This window comes from Lepidochelys olivacea (genome assembly GCF_965140295.1).
Source record: "Lepidochelys olivacea isolate rLepOli2 genome assembly, chromosome: 1".
NCBI classification, from domain to species: domain Eukaryota; kingdom Metazoa; phylum Chordata; order Testudines; family Cheloniidae; genus Lepidochelys; species Lepidochelys olivacea.
The window spans coordinates 108,639,996-108,657,920 of NC_140411.1; the positions used below are offsets into that span (position 1 = coordinate 108,639,996).

Below are 17,925 nucleotides of genomic sequence, written 5' to 3' on the forward strand. Positions count from 1 at the left end.
AGTGGCTGATGCACTCTCCCATGAAAGTTTCCCACAATCAACTGGTTAAAATCGTCCTTGAGATGTGGAAAATATTGTTAGTCTTTATGTACTTAGTAGTATATTTAGAGGTGCATGTGTCTTATTAACTCTGTTTTTCCTAGAGCTCCAGGAAGAAATCCCAGCCAGCGTTTCACCCTAGCTGTGATTTGGGGGGCGTGTCATAAATATAAAGGGAAGGGTAAACCCCTTTAAAATCCCTCTTGGCCAGAGGAAAAATCCTCTCACCTGTAAAGGGTTAAGAAGCTAAAGGTAACCTCGCTGGCACCTGACCAAAATGACCAATGAGGAGACAAGATACTTTCAAAAGCTGGGAGAGAAACAAAGGGTCTGTGTCTGTTTGTATGCTGCTTTTGCCGGGGATAGACCAGGAATGGAGTCTTAGAACTTTAGTAAGTAATCTAGCTAGGTATGTGTTAGATTATGATTTCTTTAAATGGCTGAGAAAAGAACTGTGCTGAATAGAATGACTGTTCCTGTCTGTGTGTCTTTTTTGTAACTTAAGGTTTTGCCTAGAGGGATTCTCTATGTTTTGAATCTAATTACCCTGTAAGGTATCTACCATCCTGATTTTACAGAAGGGATTTCTTTACTTCTGTTAAAAGTTTTCTTGTATGAAAACTGAATGCTTTTTCATTGTTCTCAGATCCAAGGGTTTGGGTCTGTGGTCACCTATGCAAATTGGTGAGGATTTTTACCAAACCTTTCCCAGGAAGTGGGGTGCAAGGGTTGGGAGGATTTTGGGGGGAAAGACGTGTCCAAACTACGTTTCCCAGTAAACCCAGTTAGAGTTTGGTGGTGGCAGTGGAGATCCAGGGACAAACGATAAAATTAATTTGTACCTTGGGGAAGTTTTAACCTAAGCTGGTGAAAGTAAGCTTAGGAGGTTTTCATGCAGGTCCCCACATCTGTACCCTAGAGTTCAGAGTGGGGAAGGAACCTTGACAAGAGCCCACCATTATATTGGGTTCTTTATTATTCAGATTTCCTTCTACAAAGGTAGAACCCAAATGGTTGACTCGGTGATTTAAAAGTAATAAATTGTTATAAAATGTTGTAGAAGCATCACTGAATCACTGATAGATAGATAATAGAGTCTATTAGAAAGCCGGTAGAGTTGATTAATAGTGTCCGATAAGTACTATTTTCCTTGGTATCAAGCTGGAAATTGATTGCAGCTCCTGCTTACCAGTCTAGTCACATGAAAGGGCTTCTAAAGACAAGCATACAGGAGAAAGGTTTTATAAGGGGACGGTCGCTTGACCATGCTCAGTATTCCTCTTCAGCAAAGGCAGAGAAATGTGTTTGGCAGAAAATCAGGAAGCTTTGTATATTAAGTCATTGAAGGGGCCTAACTTTGTAATTGCATCTACAAGAGCTCTGTAGAACCAAGGACAGGAGAGCCAGATCCACTTCTTTGCTGAGACGCAATGTATTGCTCCGAAGACATGGCTTAATTGAATTCTTTACATGAAGGTAAATCACGCTTATATTTATAACTCCTTGTTCATCTGCTTTGAAAAAGGAATAAAGGCATCTCACTAAACTGAACACAGTGCTGCTGACCTAACCAAAATACTTCAGCTGTTGAAGCGAGGTGGGTGGTTAAGAGCACTGTGCTTCAGCAAAAGCCTAACAGATGCAACAGAATTGCTCTTGAACTCGTAAGTAATTTTCCCCGAGACTGACGAAAAGATTTTTAAATACAAGTGTTTTGATACTGACTTTAACTTTGCAATTTGAGATGGACCTATACTAATCTTGCCGCTTCTGTTGCTCAGAAGCACTTTTTTTTCCCAAACTGAAAGGGGATGAAAATGATGTAGGATAACTTTTGATTTGTACAGAGGGCGCCTATAATCACAGGAATTACTTCTACAGCGCAGGCACTGCAACGTCAGACATATTACTGATTTCTCCTGCCCCAGCTAAGCTCACTTCAGCTGCAGCAACAATGATAAATGAACCTTTAATAATTTCTTTTTGGTAGCAGCAAACCACTGCTGCAGCAAATGTATGGAGTGAAGGAACCACGTGTAGCAATTATGTACATTGCTGAAAAGGTGAGTTTGTTAATCTTATGATCAGAATCTGTTCTCTGACAAGGATCATCGCCGACCTATATTAATTACCAAGGGGCAGCTGCTGTGAATTAGCACATTGAACGTGAAGGAGCCACACTGATTTATACCCGTTGCAGAGCTGATCCAGTACTTACAATGTAATTTATTGATTAACTCAAGATTTTCTCACATCCGTCTTAAGCATTTAGCTAGTCACATTTTGGGTATACATGGGTAATATTATATTCCCCCAAATGTATTGCAATATAGAAGTCTAGGTTTGATTAGTTGCTATTTTTTTAAACGAATGATAAACTATTGTTGACAGAACATTGAAGTCAGTGGAAGTTACAGGGGCTTGACCCCTCTGAAAATCAGGCCACTTTCATTTAGTTGCCGAGATATGGATTTAGGTGTTTAATTTTAGGCTCCCAATTTTGAAACTTCTGACCCATGTATTTTGGGTGAACCTGATAGGGCCCTTATATTTAAGTTGCCCAACACTTACCATTATATAGATTCTTGTGACCTTTTCTTTTTGAAGCTTTCCCATATCCATTGTTAGCGGCACACCTAGGAATCTGGCAAAGGGATAGCCCTAAAGCTGTGAAAGTGTCTTGTCTTTGTTCAATGAAATCCATTCAGCTTTTGCTAAGATATGAACTGTCAACATCACAATTTTTCTTCTCTTGCTTGCATTTCTGAGGAAAATTTTGGCAACCTGACAAAATAATAACTAGACAAAGTATTCTGAAACTGGGCTAGCAGCACTGCCAAATTAGCAGCAGCACACACTATACTAGAAGACCTGGGAGTTTCCTGAGCAGCCGTAGCAATGGCAGGGGGACTTAGCATATAGCCTCAGTGATCCATGCCCCACTCTGTGTGCACCACATGGGGCAGGAAGAGAGAGCTGAACTGGGCACCTCCTCTGCCCCATATGTAGCCCCATTGGTCCAACTTCCACCCACAAGCAGATACTACATGGGGCAAGAAAGATGGGTGAATTCCCTCCCCAACCACTCCATAGACACAACACATGGCCCCAGTGGCTCATGACATTCTCTGGAGACATCATGTGGAATAGGAGCTCCCCTAACTCCCAGGAATGGGGAGGGAACCCCCTATGCTTAACAATCTATCCCTCAACTGCCCACTTAATTTTAAGTGGTCTCCTACAGCATGAGTGAGCCCCTCCTGCTTAACAATCTGTTCCAATTTGTATTTAGCTTAGGCACTCTGGTTACCTTCCCCAGACATGAAGAAGAGCTCTGAGAAGCTTGGAAGCTAGTCCCTTACAGCAACCGATGTTGGGCCACTAAAAGATATTACCTCACCTACGTTGTGCCTCTCATATCCTGAGACCAACACAGATACAAAACCAGTGCAAACAATGTAAAAGAAAGTCACCTTTGTCTAATCAACAGCTGCACCCACTTCTCTTCTCATTTCAAAGCCACTGCCAGAGTGGGTGGATTTATTAAGAACTGTCTATTGCTGATTGGCTATAATTGAGGAATTTCAAAATGTGCAGATATAACAGAGGATAACAAAGCAATGCTTACAACAAAAACCAATCAGAAAGAAAGCAAGGCTTTGTAAATTATACCGATAATAATTGCACCTATAAATCCTTATTTAATAATTCTTGTATTATCTTTATACAATCTACTTTTCCCTGTGTACGTTTTACAGTATACAACAGATGATTCAGTCATCTGAATGCACTATAAGGTAAATATAGTGAATGCACTATAAGGTGGGTAGAAAGTTGGCTAGATTGTTGGGCTCAACGAGTAGTGATCAATGGCTCCATGTCTAGTTGGCAGCCGGTGTCAAGTGGAGTGCCCCAGGGGTCGGTCCTCGGGCCAGTTTTGTTCAATATCTTCATAAATGATCTGGAGGATGGTGTGGATTGCACTCTCAGCAAATTTGCGGATGATACTAAACTGGGAGGAGTGGTTGATACACTGGAGGGCAGGGATAGGATACAGAGGGACCTAGACAAATGAGAGGATTGGGCCAAAAGAAATCTGATGAGGTTCAAAAAGGATAAGTGCAGGGTCCTGCACTTAGGACGGAAGAACCCAATGCACAGCTACAGACTAGGGACCGAATGGCTCGGCAGCAGTTCTGCAGAAAAGGACCTAGGGGTTACAGTGGATGAGAAGCTGGATATGAGTCAGCAGTGTGCCCTTGTTGCCAAGAAGGCCAATGGCATTTTGGGATGTATAAGTAGGGGCATAGCGAGCAGATCAAGGAACGTGATCATTCCCCTCTATTCGACATTGGTGAGACCTCATCTGGAGTACTGTGTCCAGTTTTGGGCCCCACACTACAAGAAGGATGTGGATAAATTGGAGAGAGTCCAGCGAAGGGCAACAAAAATGATTAGGGGTCTGGAACACATGAGTTATGAGGAGAGGCTGAGGGAACTGGGATTGTTTAGTCTGCAGAAGAGAAGAATGAGAGGGGATTTGATAGCTGCTTTCAACTACCTGAGAGGTGGTTCCAGAGAGGATGGTTCTAGACTATTCTCAGTGGTAGAAGAGGACAGGACAAGGAGTAATGGTCTCAAGTTGCAGTGGGAGAGGTTTAGGTTGGATATTAGGAAAAACTTCTTCACTAGGAGGGTGGTGAAACACTGGAATGCGTTACCTAGGGAGGTGGTAGAATCTCCTTCCTTAGAAGTTTTTAAGGTCAGGCTTGACAAAGCCCTGGCTGGGATGATTTAATTGGGGATTGCTCCTGCTTTGAGCAGGAGGTTGGACTAGATGACCTCCTGAGGTCCCTTCCAACCCTGATATTCTATGATTCTATGATTCCTCAAAGTTAAAATTACTGGTTTTTTTCCTTTTCTTGAATTTACCACTGGGTATATGTTTCACAGGTAATTGGATTTTTCCCAAAGTCTGCTTAGAAAAATTAAGTTTAGATTCATTCCAAATAACAGGCATTCCTGGGACATTACTGACTGTATATACTTTTTTTCTGACTTATGGTGTATGTTTAAAAGACAATCTTTCTTAAAATATTGTAACATTTTCCAATATAGACACAGACTATTGTCAATTTGTATCTTAAGCCTCCAGTCCTGCCAACATTTACCAACATGCTTAACTTTTCTCCCATTAAGGCGACTAGTCCCCCTGACTTTAATAGTAAAGATAAACATGTCAGTGTTTGCAAGTTAAAGACTTATGTTTTCAATTGCCTTTGTAGTTTTCAACATATTGCATTCTTACCTTGTGTCACAACAAAATTTAGATTCTTGTTACTGTAATCAGAAATTCATTCCAAAGGTTTTTATTTAGGGGGCATGGGGAGGCCACTTTGCTATCTTATGTATGCAGTAAAAAGCATTGTTCCCAGATCAGGACAGCATTTGTTTCTGTGGCTCACAGTAGCAAATTTGTGAAATGAGGTGAAAATCTGGATGTAGAAGGTACAAACACCAGTGGGAAACCGTGTTCTGTTGTGCTTGAGGACAAATGTGCAATGCAATCCTATTTACTCAGGAATTTTTTTGTTTGTACGTGATCATGCCAATAATTTGTGTTTAAAATTGGTACTCAGGCTTTTGTGAGCAAAGTGCTACAATTATATCAACAGCTTATTTTGTAGTTGTAATCACACCCTTAATAATAATCACACTGGTCCCATGTCCAGTGAAGTAGTTCTATAATAGTGAATACCACTGAAATTGCTTTAGAATAACTGTGGCTTTCTTTTGTCCTGTTTTAGTTTCTAACAAATATAAAATAATATAATTTTGGCCTTTTGTTGGTCTTTCATATTTCCAGGTGGTTTTTCACACTTATAGATTCAAAAGGGACATATAGTACTTACATGATGGGTACACACTGAAAGCCATCCTGCACTCTAGAGACTTTGGCATAGTGCATCTGAGTAAATAAATCATACCTAATAAGCTTTTCTAAAAGGATTTGATAGCAGGCAATATTGTCAGCATGTTATTAATGTACAATCTTCTAGCGACAGTCATGATGACCTTATCAAACCACTGCAACAAACTGTAGCTTATCTTTATTTCAGATATTTTCTTGTCTGATTATTTTTGATCTGCAACAAATTACATAATGTATGTGAATTGATCTATAAGGCCCCTATACTCCCCTGCTTCAAGTCCCTTCTGAAAGCCCCTCTCTGCTGTGATGCTTAAAAGACATCAGCCAATTAATGATGGGTAGGTAGAGGGGGATAGGTGGGAGTAGTTGACTTACTTTCTCTAGTTAAAATAACTCTGTGTGTGTATATATGAAATGAAAATTATATATATTTGAGTGTTTCCCTGTCTCCCTGCCCTTCGTATGTCACTTGTCTTCTTGGGGTATGTCTACACTGCAAGCTAGGGGTGTGATTCCCAGCTCACATACAGTTACTCACTGTATGTCATAAATATAAAGGGAAGGGTAACCACCTTTCTGTATACAGAATTATAAAATACCTCCTGACCAGAGGCAAAACTCTTTCACCTGAAAAGGGTTAAGAAGCTAAGATAACCTCGCTGACACATGACCAAAATGACCAATGAGGAGACAGGATACTTTCAAAGCTGGAGGGGGTGGGGCAAAGGGTCTGTCTGTCTGATGCTTTTGCCAGGAACAGAACAGTAGTATTGGAGTATTAGAACTTGTTAGTAAGTAATCTAGCTACGAATGTGTTAGAGTTCCTTTTGTTTAAATGGCTGGTAAATAAGCTGTGCTGAATGGAATGTATATTTCTGTTTTTGTGTCTTTTTGTAACTTAAGGTTTTGCCTAGAGGGATTCTCTATGTTTTGAATCTGATTACCCTGTAATGTGTTTACCATCCTGATTTTACAAAGGTGATTCTTTTACTTTTTCTTTAATTAAAATTCTTCTTTTAAGATCCTGATAGCTTTTTCATTGTTCTTAAGATCCAAGGGTTTGGGTCTGTGTTCACCTATGCAAATTGGTGAGGATTTTTATCAAGCCTTCCCCAGGAAACGGGGTGTAGGGCTTGGGGGGGATATTTGGAGGGGGAAGATTCTCCAAGTGGGCTCTTTCCCTGTTCTTTGTTTAACACGCTTGGTGGTGGCAGCATAGGGTTCAAGGACAAGGCAAAGTTTGTATCTTGAGGAAGTTTTTAACCTAAGCTGGTAAGAATAAACTTAGGGGGTCTTTCATGCAGGTCCCCACATCTAGAATTCAGAGTGGGGAAGGAACCTTGACACAGTAGTTCACATCTTCCTGGCACTTCCAATTATAAGATTCTGTGTTTGGTTGCTTTGCACCCTCCTGCTTTGGTGTGGGGACTCAAAATGTGACAAGAGTGGCTTTTTGTGTCAGGTATGTGGTTTTGTGAAAATTTGCTCAAATTTGGCTAGGTTATCACAGTTAGCACAGACTGAGTAGAAACGTCTTAAATCTTCCCTTAAATTCCCTGAAGATTCCAAAATACTATTTTGTTAGTGTGTGTTGACTTCTGCTTGCCCCAGGCAGGTAAAGTGAACCTATTGCTTCCCCCAGACTGGAGAAATTAATACAGGGCACACTTGAAGTGCCACACCTGGCTGCAAAAGGGCACTTGTGGATGGTCCGTGCTTTTACACCCCATTGTACTGGAGTAGTCTAGTCTGGAAATGACAAGGACATTGCAATTATCCATCCAGTTATCAATCTCTTTGCTAAATGGAGATGGAGTAGAGGAGGCCACTCTAGTCTACCCGTGTCACTTTGCCATCTAAAAACAGTAAGAGATCAAAGAGAACTTCTAGATTTACTTACTTTCTTTCAAAGGTTAAACAAGACCCATCAGGCAAACCACTCTGTCAATTTTTTCCCTGAGCCAACCAACATAGGTTTTATCTTGGACTGAGATGACTATCTCTGCCACTTGCGAACTCAGATGGGTAGATCCTCGGCTGGTGTAAATTATCATAGTTCAAGTGATGCAATGAAGCTATGATAGTTTATACCTGCTGAAGTCTTCCTCGGAATCTTGCTGCTAGATTTAATCAGCAAAGAAGGGCACAGATCTAAATCACAGGTTATATTCCATAGTTCCCCAGAGGCCTCTGGAACCCCTCTCAGCAAAATGATCTGAAACTGAATAGGAAAAGATACTGCACTTGTCCTCATGGAAGCAACCATCTGGTCCAAATTAGATAGATTCTTTATATGAAGCAGAGACAAAATACAGAACAAGAAAATCTTAAACTTATATTCAGTCAGAACCAATCATAATCCCTGGGATATCAACCAGCTGGAATAGTTCTGATGTTTAGTGTGTATGTGTGGTGGAGGGACAATAATTCTTTGTCTCATCTGACTAGCATTAGAGTATGATATTCAGCACTGATTCTTTTCCCTGCTGTACCTTATTTCTTCTATTGCAGGCCAAGTTACCCTTCTAGCACAAAGGGTCTGAAGTTAGGCAAGTGAAAAACTGAGGCAAACAAGAGTAGTAATGCTTTTGAAAATTTTGTGTCCCACTTTGTTTCCAGTTTCTTTCCATCTTAAACATTCAATAAATATTTCGAATGTTGATGAAGATTTCAGTTTGCCAACTGGTGTTCACTCCTAACTGTCTCCTCGTGCAGCTATATTTTATTCTTTTTGCTTTCTGATATTTGGCAGCTCAATGCCAAGCACTGTTATACCATTCCGTTTTAGCTGAAATGACTGCTAACACATGTGAGCAAACACTTATCAATAAGAGTGCTAAAAAGTACTTTTTTATGCTTGATGTTTCTGTAACAGTATGCACCTGGGCTGGTTGTCAGCAGTAGGGACTGAACTCTGGACTTAAAACAGAAGTCCCCAAACTGTGGGGCGTGACCCCCCTATGGGGGCACAGAGGAACATTCAGGAGGGTGGGGTTGGGGCCTGGGCCAGCCCTCACAGGGACTGGGGAGGGAGTGCCACCCAGCTCCACTCCTAGCCCTGGCTCCGGCTCTGGCCTCAGCCTTGGCCCCCTTGCCCCTGTCCACATCCTCCCCCTCCTGGAGCCACAGCCCTGCTCCTAGGCCTGGGGGAGAGGAGGCACAGACAGGAGTAAAGGGGGGAGTGTAAGGTAAAAATTTTGGGGATCACTGACTTAAAACTGCGAGCCTTTGCTGCCAGAGCTAAACAAGCCTTGTTAATCCAAAGCCACTGGCAGACAAACAAACTTCTAGGGGGGGCTGGCCGCTAGAGTGGGACAGAGAGCGGCATTGGGTAAGCATGGGTTACTTTACTATCCCTCCCAACTTTACCGTCTGGTAAAAATGGCAGATTTAACCCTGGGGAGCGGGGGAAGGAATCCTACTTCAGAGTGCATAGTGAATGACTGACCGAAACATAGTTACATTTTCAGTTTGTTTCTTCTTCAGTTCCTGCTATCTAACTTTATTAGAAGATTCCACTTGGAGAGCTAAATACAATGCAAAAAAAACCTCGTTCACATTGTTATGAATCTATAATGGTTTTTCTGGTTTTAATAGCTAGACATTTGCCTGAGTACCCATATCATGCTAATGAAATCACTATAGTTATAATATTTTTTTTTTCTTCTCACTGAGTAACAGGAATTTGCTAACCCAAAGCAAGATGAAAATGCAAAGATGGAGGCACAAACATCAGACTGGCATTTCACTATATAATATTGTCTTGTTTGTAGGCAAATGGTAACCACTCGTATTACATTGAATTATTTATGTCTCATCCGTCTCACATATTTGAACTCTCAGACCTCTTTCTATTAATTTTTGTGTTTATGCATTTTAAAGCATCCATTTAAAGTAAAAATACTTTTAACTTTATGGAATTAATTATGTGTTTCCATAAAGCAGATGATTGCTTACATAATACAGACTTCTAAAGAGTTAAATAGGAACCCCAAGAAGTTTGGTGGGAATTTCATTAAACATTGAAAACTCAGTGTTATCTGACCTTAATTTGTTTATTTTTCATTTCTTATAGGCTGTTTCCAGCTATGTAATGTTTTTCGAACACATGACATGGAAATTGACCAGTGCTTGCTGGAGTCCCTCCCTTTAGGCCAGCGTCAGCGGTTGGTGAAGCGTATGCGCTGTGATCAAATAAAGGCGTATTATGAAAGAGAAAAAGCTTTTCAGAAACAGGAAGGACATGTGCAAAAATTTAAACATGGAAAGAATCACCGAGTTCATTTCAACCTCGCTGTTATGATACAGGATGCAATCATACATCATGATGACAAAGAAGGTACCACAGGCATTTAGCAGTACTCTCATGGTTTATTCCTTTGTGTGGCTAAAAGTTTCAGAGTAGCACTACTTTGTGTCTTGAGGCATTATTTTAGACTTAATTTCAAATAACAGTAGCTATTTATAGCTAGAATGTACTATGTACTTTGCAATTAATACGCAATAGAGTAAATGTGTATTATATAATATAAAGCATTATGGCATATAATTTATGTCCTTGATGAAAGCAAATAGTGCTTTGGAGGCCTTAGGATGTCACTGTAGGATAAAGGTGATTACAGAATCATAGATTTTAAAGCCAGAAGGGAATGTTTTGATCATGTAGTCTGACTTCCTGCATACTGCAGCCATAGAATTGCACCCAGTTGTTTAGTGATGCTTTGAGATTTTTTTCCCCTGTATTTAAACAAAGCTCTTAAATAAATAAGCTTCCTTCAAAGATGTGGTTCTGGCTGGGAGCAATTAAATGGTTATTAGGAATTGGTGACTCTTAAGAGGATGGACTTTAGCCATAGTGCTTGATGAACCCTGACCCCAAAATGATGGTGGTGATTGTTGTGATGTGACAGCATTTATGTACAGTTACTTGGCTTTATGAAACACTGAGATTAAAACATTGGCTCTGTCTGCTTCTGGATCCTCTGAGCTGGTGATGTGATGTAACCTCCTGACAGCATAATTGCCCAGATCCTGAGCTGTGTTTGAGTGCTCCGCACAACTGGAGTGTGTACGTGCCTGTGTGTAGGTGCAAACGTGTAAGTCAAAAACACAGAGACCTGGGAGAAGGGTCAGAATCTGGGGGGAGCATGGGCATAGCAGGGAAAAGGGAGAGACAAGAGCGGGAAACAAAATAGTAACGTAGATGTTTGTAAACTAATGCAAGTATGGGTAATAAGCAGGGAAAACTAGAAATCCTAGTGAGTGATTACAACTATGACATTGTTGGGGGATAGTTCACATGACCAGAATATTGGTATAGAAGAGTACAGGTTGCTCAGGAAGGATAGGCAGGGGAACAAAGGGAGGAAGTGTCGCCTTGTATTATACAGATGTACTGTATACTTTTGGACCAAGGTTGAGGTGGATATAGGAAGCAGATTTGTTGAAAGTCTCTGGGTAAGGATAAAAGGGGTAAAAACAAGGATGATGTCATGGAGAGGTCTACTACAGATCACCTACCAAGAAAGAAGTTGATGAGGCTTTTGTTTAAAACAACTAACAAAATCATCCCAAGCACAGGAGTGCTAGGTGGTGATGGGGGATTTAACTACCCAGACATCTGTTGGGAAAATAATACAGCAGGGCACAGGTTATCCAACATGTTCTTGGAATGCATTGGAGACAAAGGTGGATAGAAAGTTGGATAGATTATCAGGCTCAATGGGTAGTGATCAATGGCTCCATGTCTAGTTGGCAGCCGGTATCAAGTGGAGTGCCCCAAGGGTCGGTCCTCGGGCCGGTTTTGTTCAATATCTTCATTAATGATCTGGAGGATGGTGTGGATTGCACCCTCAGCAAGTTTGCAGATGACACTAAACTGGGAGGAGAGGTAGATACGCTGGAGGGTAGGGATAGGATACAGAGGGTCCTAGACAAATGAGAGGATTGGGCCAAAAGAAATCTGATGAGGTTCAACAAGGACAAGTGCGGAGTCCTGCACTTAGGACAGAAGAATCCCAGCACCGCTACAGACTAGGGACTGAATGGCTCAGCAGCAGTTCTGCAGAAAAGGACCTAGGAGTTACAGTGGACAAGAAGCTGGATATGAGTCAACAGTGTGCTGTTGTTGCCAAGAAGGCCAATGGCATTTTGGGATGTATAAATAGGGGCATTGCCAGCAGATTGAGGGATGTGATTGTTCCCCTCTATTCAACATTGGTGAGGCCTCATCTGGAGTACTGTGTCCAGTTTTGGGCCCCACACTACAAGAAGGATGTGGAAAAATTGGAAAACGTCCAACGGAGGGCAACAAAAATGATTAGGGGACTGGAACACATGACTTATGAGGAGAGGCTGAGGGAACTGGGATTGTTTAGTCTGCAGAAGAGAAGAATGAGGGGGGATTTGATAGCTGCTTTCAACTACCTGAAAGAGGGTTCCAAAGAGGATGGATCTAGACTGTTCTCAATGGTAGTGGATGACAGAACGAAGAGTAATGGTCTCAAGTTGCAGTGGGGGAGGTTTAGATTGGATATTAGGAAAATCTTTTTCACTAGAAGGGTGGTGAAACTCTGGAATGTGTTACCTAGGGAGGTGGTGGAATCTCCTTCCTTAGAAGTTTTTAAGGTCAGGCTTGACAAAGCCCTGTCTGGGATGATTTAGTTGGGGATTGATCCTGCTTTGAGCAGGGGCTTGGACTAGGTGACCTCCTGAGGACCCTTCCAACCCTGATATTCTATGATTCTATGTTTCTATGACATATAGGGAGGAACTGGTTGAGAATTTGAAAGTAGAATGCAGCTTGGGTGAAAGACAACATGAAATGATAGAGTTCATGATTCTAAGGAATGGTAGGAAGAAAAACAGCACAATAAAGAAAATGGATTTCAAGAAGGCAGACTTTATAAACTCAAGGAGTTGGTAGTAAGATCCAATGGGAAGCAAGTCTTAGGTGGAAAACTGTTCGAGAGAGTTGGAAGTGTTTCAGAGAGACATTATTAAGGGTACAAGAGCAAACTATTCCACTGTGTAGGAAAGATAGAAAGTATTGCAAGAGACCACTCTGGTTTAACCAGGAGATCTTCAATGATCTGAAACTCTAAGAAGAGTCCTACAAAAAATGGAAACTAGATCAAATTACAAAGGATGAATATAAACAAGCAATACAAGCATATAGGGACATAATTATAAAGGTGAAGGCACAAAACAAGATTAAACTAGCCAGAGACATAAAGGGTCATAAGAAAACATTATTCAAATACATTAGAAGTAAGAGGAAGACCAAGGCTCACTTTTTTGTTTCAGTTTTCACCTTTATTTTACTAGTGACTGGACATCTAACATAGTGAATGCCAGTGAAAATGAGGTAGGATCTGAGGCTAAAATAAGGACAGAACAAGTTAAAAATTACTTGGATAAGTTAGATGTCTTCAAGTCATCAGGGCCTGATGAAATATATCTTAGAATACTCAAGAAGTTGAGAAGATATCTGAGTCATTAGCAATTATCTTTGAAAACTCATAGAAGATGGGAGAGATTCCAGAGGAATGCAAGAGGGCAAATATAGTGCCAATCTATAAAATGGGAAATAAGGGTAACCTGGGGAATTACAGACCACTCACCTTAACTTCATTACCCGGAAAGATAATGGAGCAAATAATCAAGCAATCAATTTGCAAACAACGCGAAGATAGTAAGGCGATAAGTAACAGTCAGCATGGATTTGTCAAGAACAAATAGCTAATCACTTTCTTTGACAAGTCTTGTGGTTAGGAGGAAGCAGTAGAAGTGGTATATCTTGACTTTAGTAAGGCTTTTGATATTGTCTCAAGTGACCTTCTCATAAAAAAAAACTAGGGAAATACAGATAATGTGAGTGCATAACTGGTTGGAAAACTGTTCCCAGGGAGTAGTTATCAGTGGTTCACTGTCAAATTGGAAAGACATATCAAGTGGGGTTCCTCAGGGATCAGGTCTGGGTCTGCTCAAGATCTTCATCAATGATTTAGATAATGGTATAGAGAGTACACTTATAAAGTTTGCAGATGATACCAAGCTGGGAGAGGTTGGAAGTGCTTTGGAGGGAAGTTAATAGGATGAAATTCAAAAAGGAAAAATGCAAAGTACTACACTTAAGAAGGAGCTATCAATTGCATACATACAGAATGGTAAATGACTGCTTAGGAAGGAGTACTGCAGAAAGGAATCTGGGGTCATAGAGGATCACAAGCTAAATATGAGTCAACAGTGTGACACTGTTGCAGAAAAAGCAAACATCATTCTGCGATGTATTAGAAGGAGTGTTGTAAGCGAGACAGAAGAAGTAAATCTTAAGCTGTACTCTGAGCTGATAAGGCCTCAACTGGAGTATTGTGTCCAGTTCTGAGCACCACATTTCAGGAAAGATATAGACAAATTGGAGAAAGTTCAGAGAAGAGCAACAAAAATGATTGAAGGTCTAGAAAACATGATCTATGACGAAATATTGAAAACATTTTGTTTCTTTAGCCTGGAGAAGAGAAAACTGAGTGGGGATGTGATAACAGTTTTCAAGTACATAAAAGATGGTTACAAAGAGGAGGGAGAAAAATTGTTCTCGTTACCTCTGAGGCTAGGACAAGAAGCAATGGGCTTAAATTGCAGCAAGAGAGGTTAGGTTGGACATTAGGAAAACTTCGTGTTAGGGTGGTTAAGCACTGGAACAAATTGCCTAGGGAGGTTGTGGAATCTGCATCACTGGAGGTTTTTAAGAACAGGTTAGACAAACACCTGTCAGGAATGGTCTAGCTATTATGTAGTCCTGCGTTGAGTGCAGGGGACTGGACTAGATGACCCCTCTTCCAGTCCTGAACTTCTATGATTCTATATGTGCAAACATACACAGGGGGCTTTAAGTTACTTTTGTGCTGCCCAGTACTGGGGCTCTGCTGGCACTTGTCCAATCCTTGGTGTAACTGACAGCATTCTGAGGGCTGTTCTAAATTGTTCTTGAATCCAAATGCCAAAAGGGGAACATTTCTGGCTGATGAGGATGTCTGATGTTTGAGAACCTGAGCAGACCCTTGAGCTGGTGGTTGCGAATGAGTGTAACAAAGGAGCTGCTGTTGTCACTTTCATAGCTCCAATGCAATGTACACAGGGGGAACCCTCGATTTTGTGGGAAATCTGGCTTTGGGTAACTAGGCATAAAACTGCTCTAAGGCAGGATCTTGGCCAATGAAACATCATTACTTTTTGTGTTAGTCAACTCCACCCTGCCAATTTTGACACGGTCTCTCACAGTATTCTTGCCAGCAAGTTAAAGAAGTATGGGCTGAATGAATGGACTATAAGGTGGATAGAAAGCTGGCTAGATTGTCGGGCTCAATGGGTAGTGATCAATGGCTCCATGTCTAGTTGGCATCTGGTATCAAGTGGAGTGCCCCAGGGGTCAGTCGTGGGGCCAGTTTTGTTCAATATCTTCATAAATGATCTGGAGGATGGTGTGGATTGCACACTCAGCAAGTTTGCAGATGACACTAAACTGGGAGGAGTGGTAGATATGCTGGAGGGTAGGGATAGGATACAGAGGGACCTAGACAAATTGGAGAATTGGGCCAAAAGAAATCTGATGAGGTTCAACAAGCACAAGTGCAGAGTCCTGCACTTAGGATGGAAGAATCCAATGCACCGCTACAGACTAGGGACCGAATGGCTCGGCAGCAGTTCTGCAGAAAAGGACTTAGGGGTTATAGTGGATGAGAAGTTGGATATGAGTCAACAGTGTGCTGTTGTTGCCAAGAAGGCCAATGGCATTTTGGGATGTATAAATAGGGGCATTGCCACCAGATCGAGGGACGTGATTGTTCCCCTCTATTCGACATTGGTGAGGCCTCATGTGGAGTACTGTGTCCAGTTTTGGGCCCCACACAACAAGAAGGATGTGGAAAAATTGGAAAGAATCCAGCGGAGGGCAACAAAAATGATTAGGGGACTGGAACACATGACTTATGAGGAGAGGCTGAGGGAAGTGGGGATGTTTAGTCTTCAGAAGAGAAGAATGAGGGGGGATTTGATAGCTGCTTTCAGCTACCTGAAAGGGGGTTCCAAAGAGGATGGCTCTAGACTGTTCTCAGTGGTAGCAGATGACAGAACAAGGAGTAATGGTCTCAAGTTGCAGTGGGGGAGATTTAGGTTGGATATTAGGAAAAACTTTTTCACTATGAGGGTGGTGAAACACTGGAATGCATTATCTAGGGAGGTGGTGGAATCTCCTTCCCTAGAAGTTTTTAAGGTCAGGCTTGACAAAGCCCTATCTGGGATGATTTAGTTGGGGATCGGTCCTGCTTTGAGCAGGGGGTTGGACTAGATGACCTCCTGAGGTCCCTTCCAACCCTGAGATTCTGTGATTTTGTCCTTACTTTACCACATTTCAGTGTGGTCTGTTGGACAGATTTGAATTCTCGCCTCCCACTCTCTTCTGAACCTTTCGCGCAACCCTAGTGATTATGTATATTTGCTATTGTTTGAGAGCATCAGATTATGTATTTTGATTAAAAACAGAAACAGATAGAGTTACGGATAGACACTCTGGTAAGTGCTCTTCACAGCATTTAGAAATGCAATTGTTACAATATACAATTCCCTCATTCAGTCCCCTAAACAGAGATGCCTATGATTTAAAAATTAACATCCTCACCACTCCCCATCTTCACACAGCTCCCTTCTCACCAAAAGCCAGGCAGAATAGTAGATATGCTTTGCAACATGCCCTAAAGGTCAGACCCTTCAGGCTATTTAACACTTTTACTGAATGTATGAGCATACACAGTTCATTCAGTGAGAAAAACAAATCCATACTGGCCCCTGAAAAAACTGAATCCAGAGCAGAATAGAAAATCCAGCAGCCACTGAAAGTGAACAGCAGCAACATACTAAAAACCACAAGGCAGCAGTGACCATGGGATAGGTTAAGAATAGGCACCAATATGGTATCCTGCCCCTTAAGAGGAGCTGTATAAATCTCTAGAAGCAAGGAGCCCTTTTAGCATGCAAAGAGACCCATTAGACCTCAGAGGAAGGGCTAGGGCAGGGGTAGTCAAAAGATGGACTGCGGTCCAAATCCGGACTGCCAGATGCTTTTGAATGGACGCCCAAATCAATTTATTTACTCATTATTGTTGTTGGGTTTTTTATTGTTTTCTCTGGCCTCTGGACCTTGACTATACCTTGACCAAGAAATTTGGAATTTGACAAAAAATAATTGACTACCCTGGGGCTAGGGGTATCCTGACTCCTCATAATCTCAATACTTCACCCCCACATGAGGTGGCCAAGAGGTAAGAAAAGGGATGATGCTTCTCCCTGAGCCAGCCCATTATCCAGGAGTGTGTATTGTCAGCAAATCCAGGCAAATACTTTGCTTCCTCCACCCACTTATACCTGAATCACTGTAATTGGGGAGCGGGAGGGGGAATGGAATGTCTGCAAAAAAGTCCATGAAACATGCACGTTCATGATGCTCGTTGTGCACTCTGGCAGTGATACAATTTTAGAATGTGTTACAGGAGACTTATCTGAGTTTATTGAAATAGTGACAGTGTAAACATCTCATCTTCTCAACCGGAGAGGGCTGATTATTGATTGTGTTATTTTATCATTGTGTTCAGGTAGTAAATCTTCTTTTATTGTCAGTAATCTGTCATTTTAATGTACAGTGACACTTGACTTTCATTTGTTCTTGAACTACTTTATATTGTGAAAAACCAAAGGCTATCTCTCCAACTTTAATACTCTTTTATTAACAATAATAAAAGGTGTACATGCACGTCTTAAAATCTCCTCATTTTTATGTGTTGAAATATGACACAGCATTACCTTTTGTAGTATATATAAAAGAGAATATCTGTCATACCGAAGAGCAAAAACATTGTGCTGTGTCTTGTGTGAGCAGGTCTGAGAGTCCAGGATACATC

At 41.4% G+C, this 17,925-nt stretch overlaps 1 protein-coding gene across 5 annotated transcripts in view; it reads left to right on the forward strand.

The window, feature by feature from the left end:
* The window catches only part of MYO16 (myosin XVI), a 637,262-nt gene that overhangs the window by 129,107 nt on the left and 490,230 nt on the right, over window positions 1–17,925 (forward strand). For all 5 annotated transcript variants that reach the window (XM_084616853.1, XM_084616854.1, XM_084616856.1 and 2 more), the window contains exon 2: window positions 10,047–10,310. In XM_084616853.1, coding sequence (XP_084472979.1) covers window positions 10,085–10,310 — 226 coding nt within the window. In that variant the 5' untranslated portion in view covers window positions 10,047–10,084. The remainder of the gene's footprint in view (window positions 1–10,046; window positions 10,311–17,925) is intronic.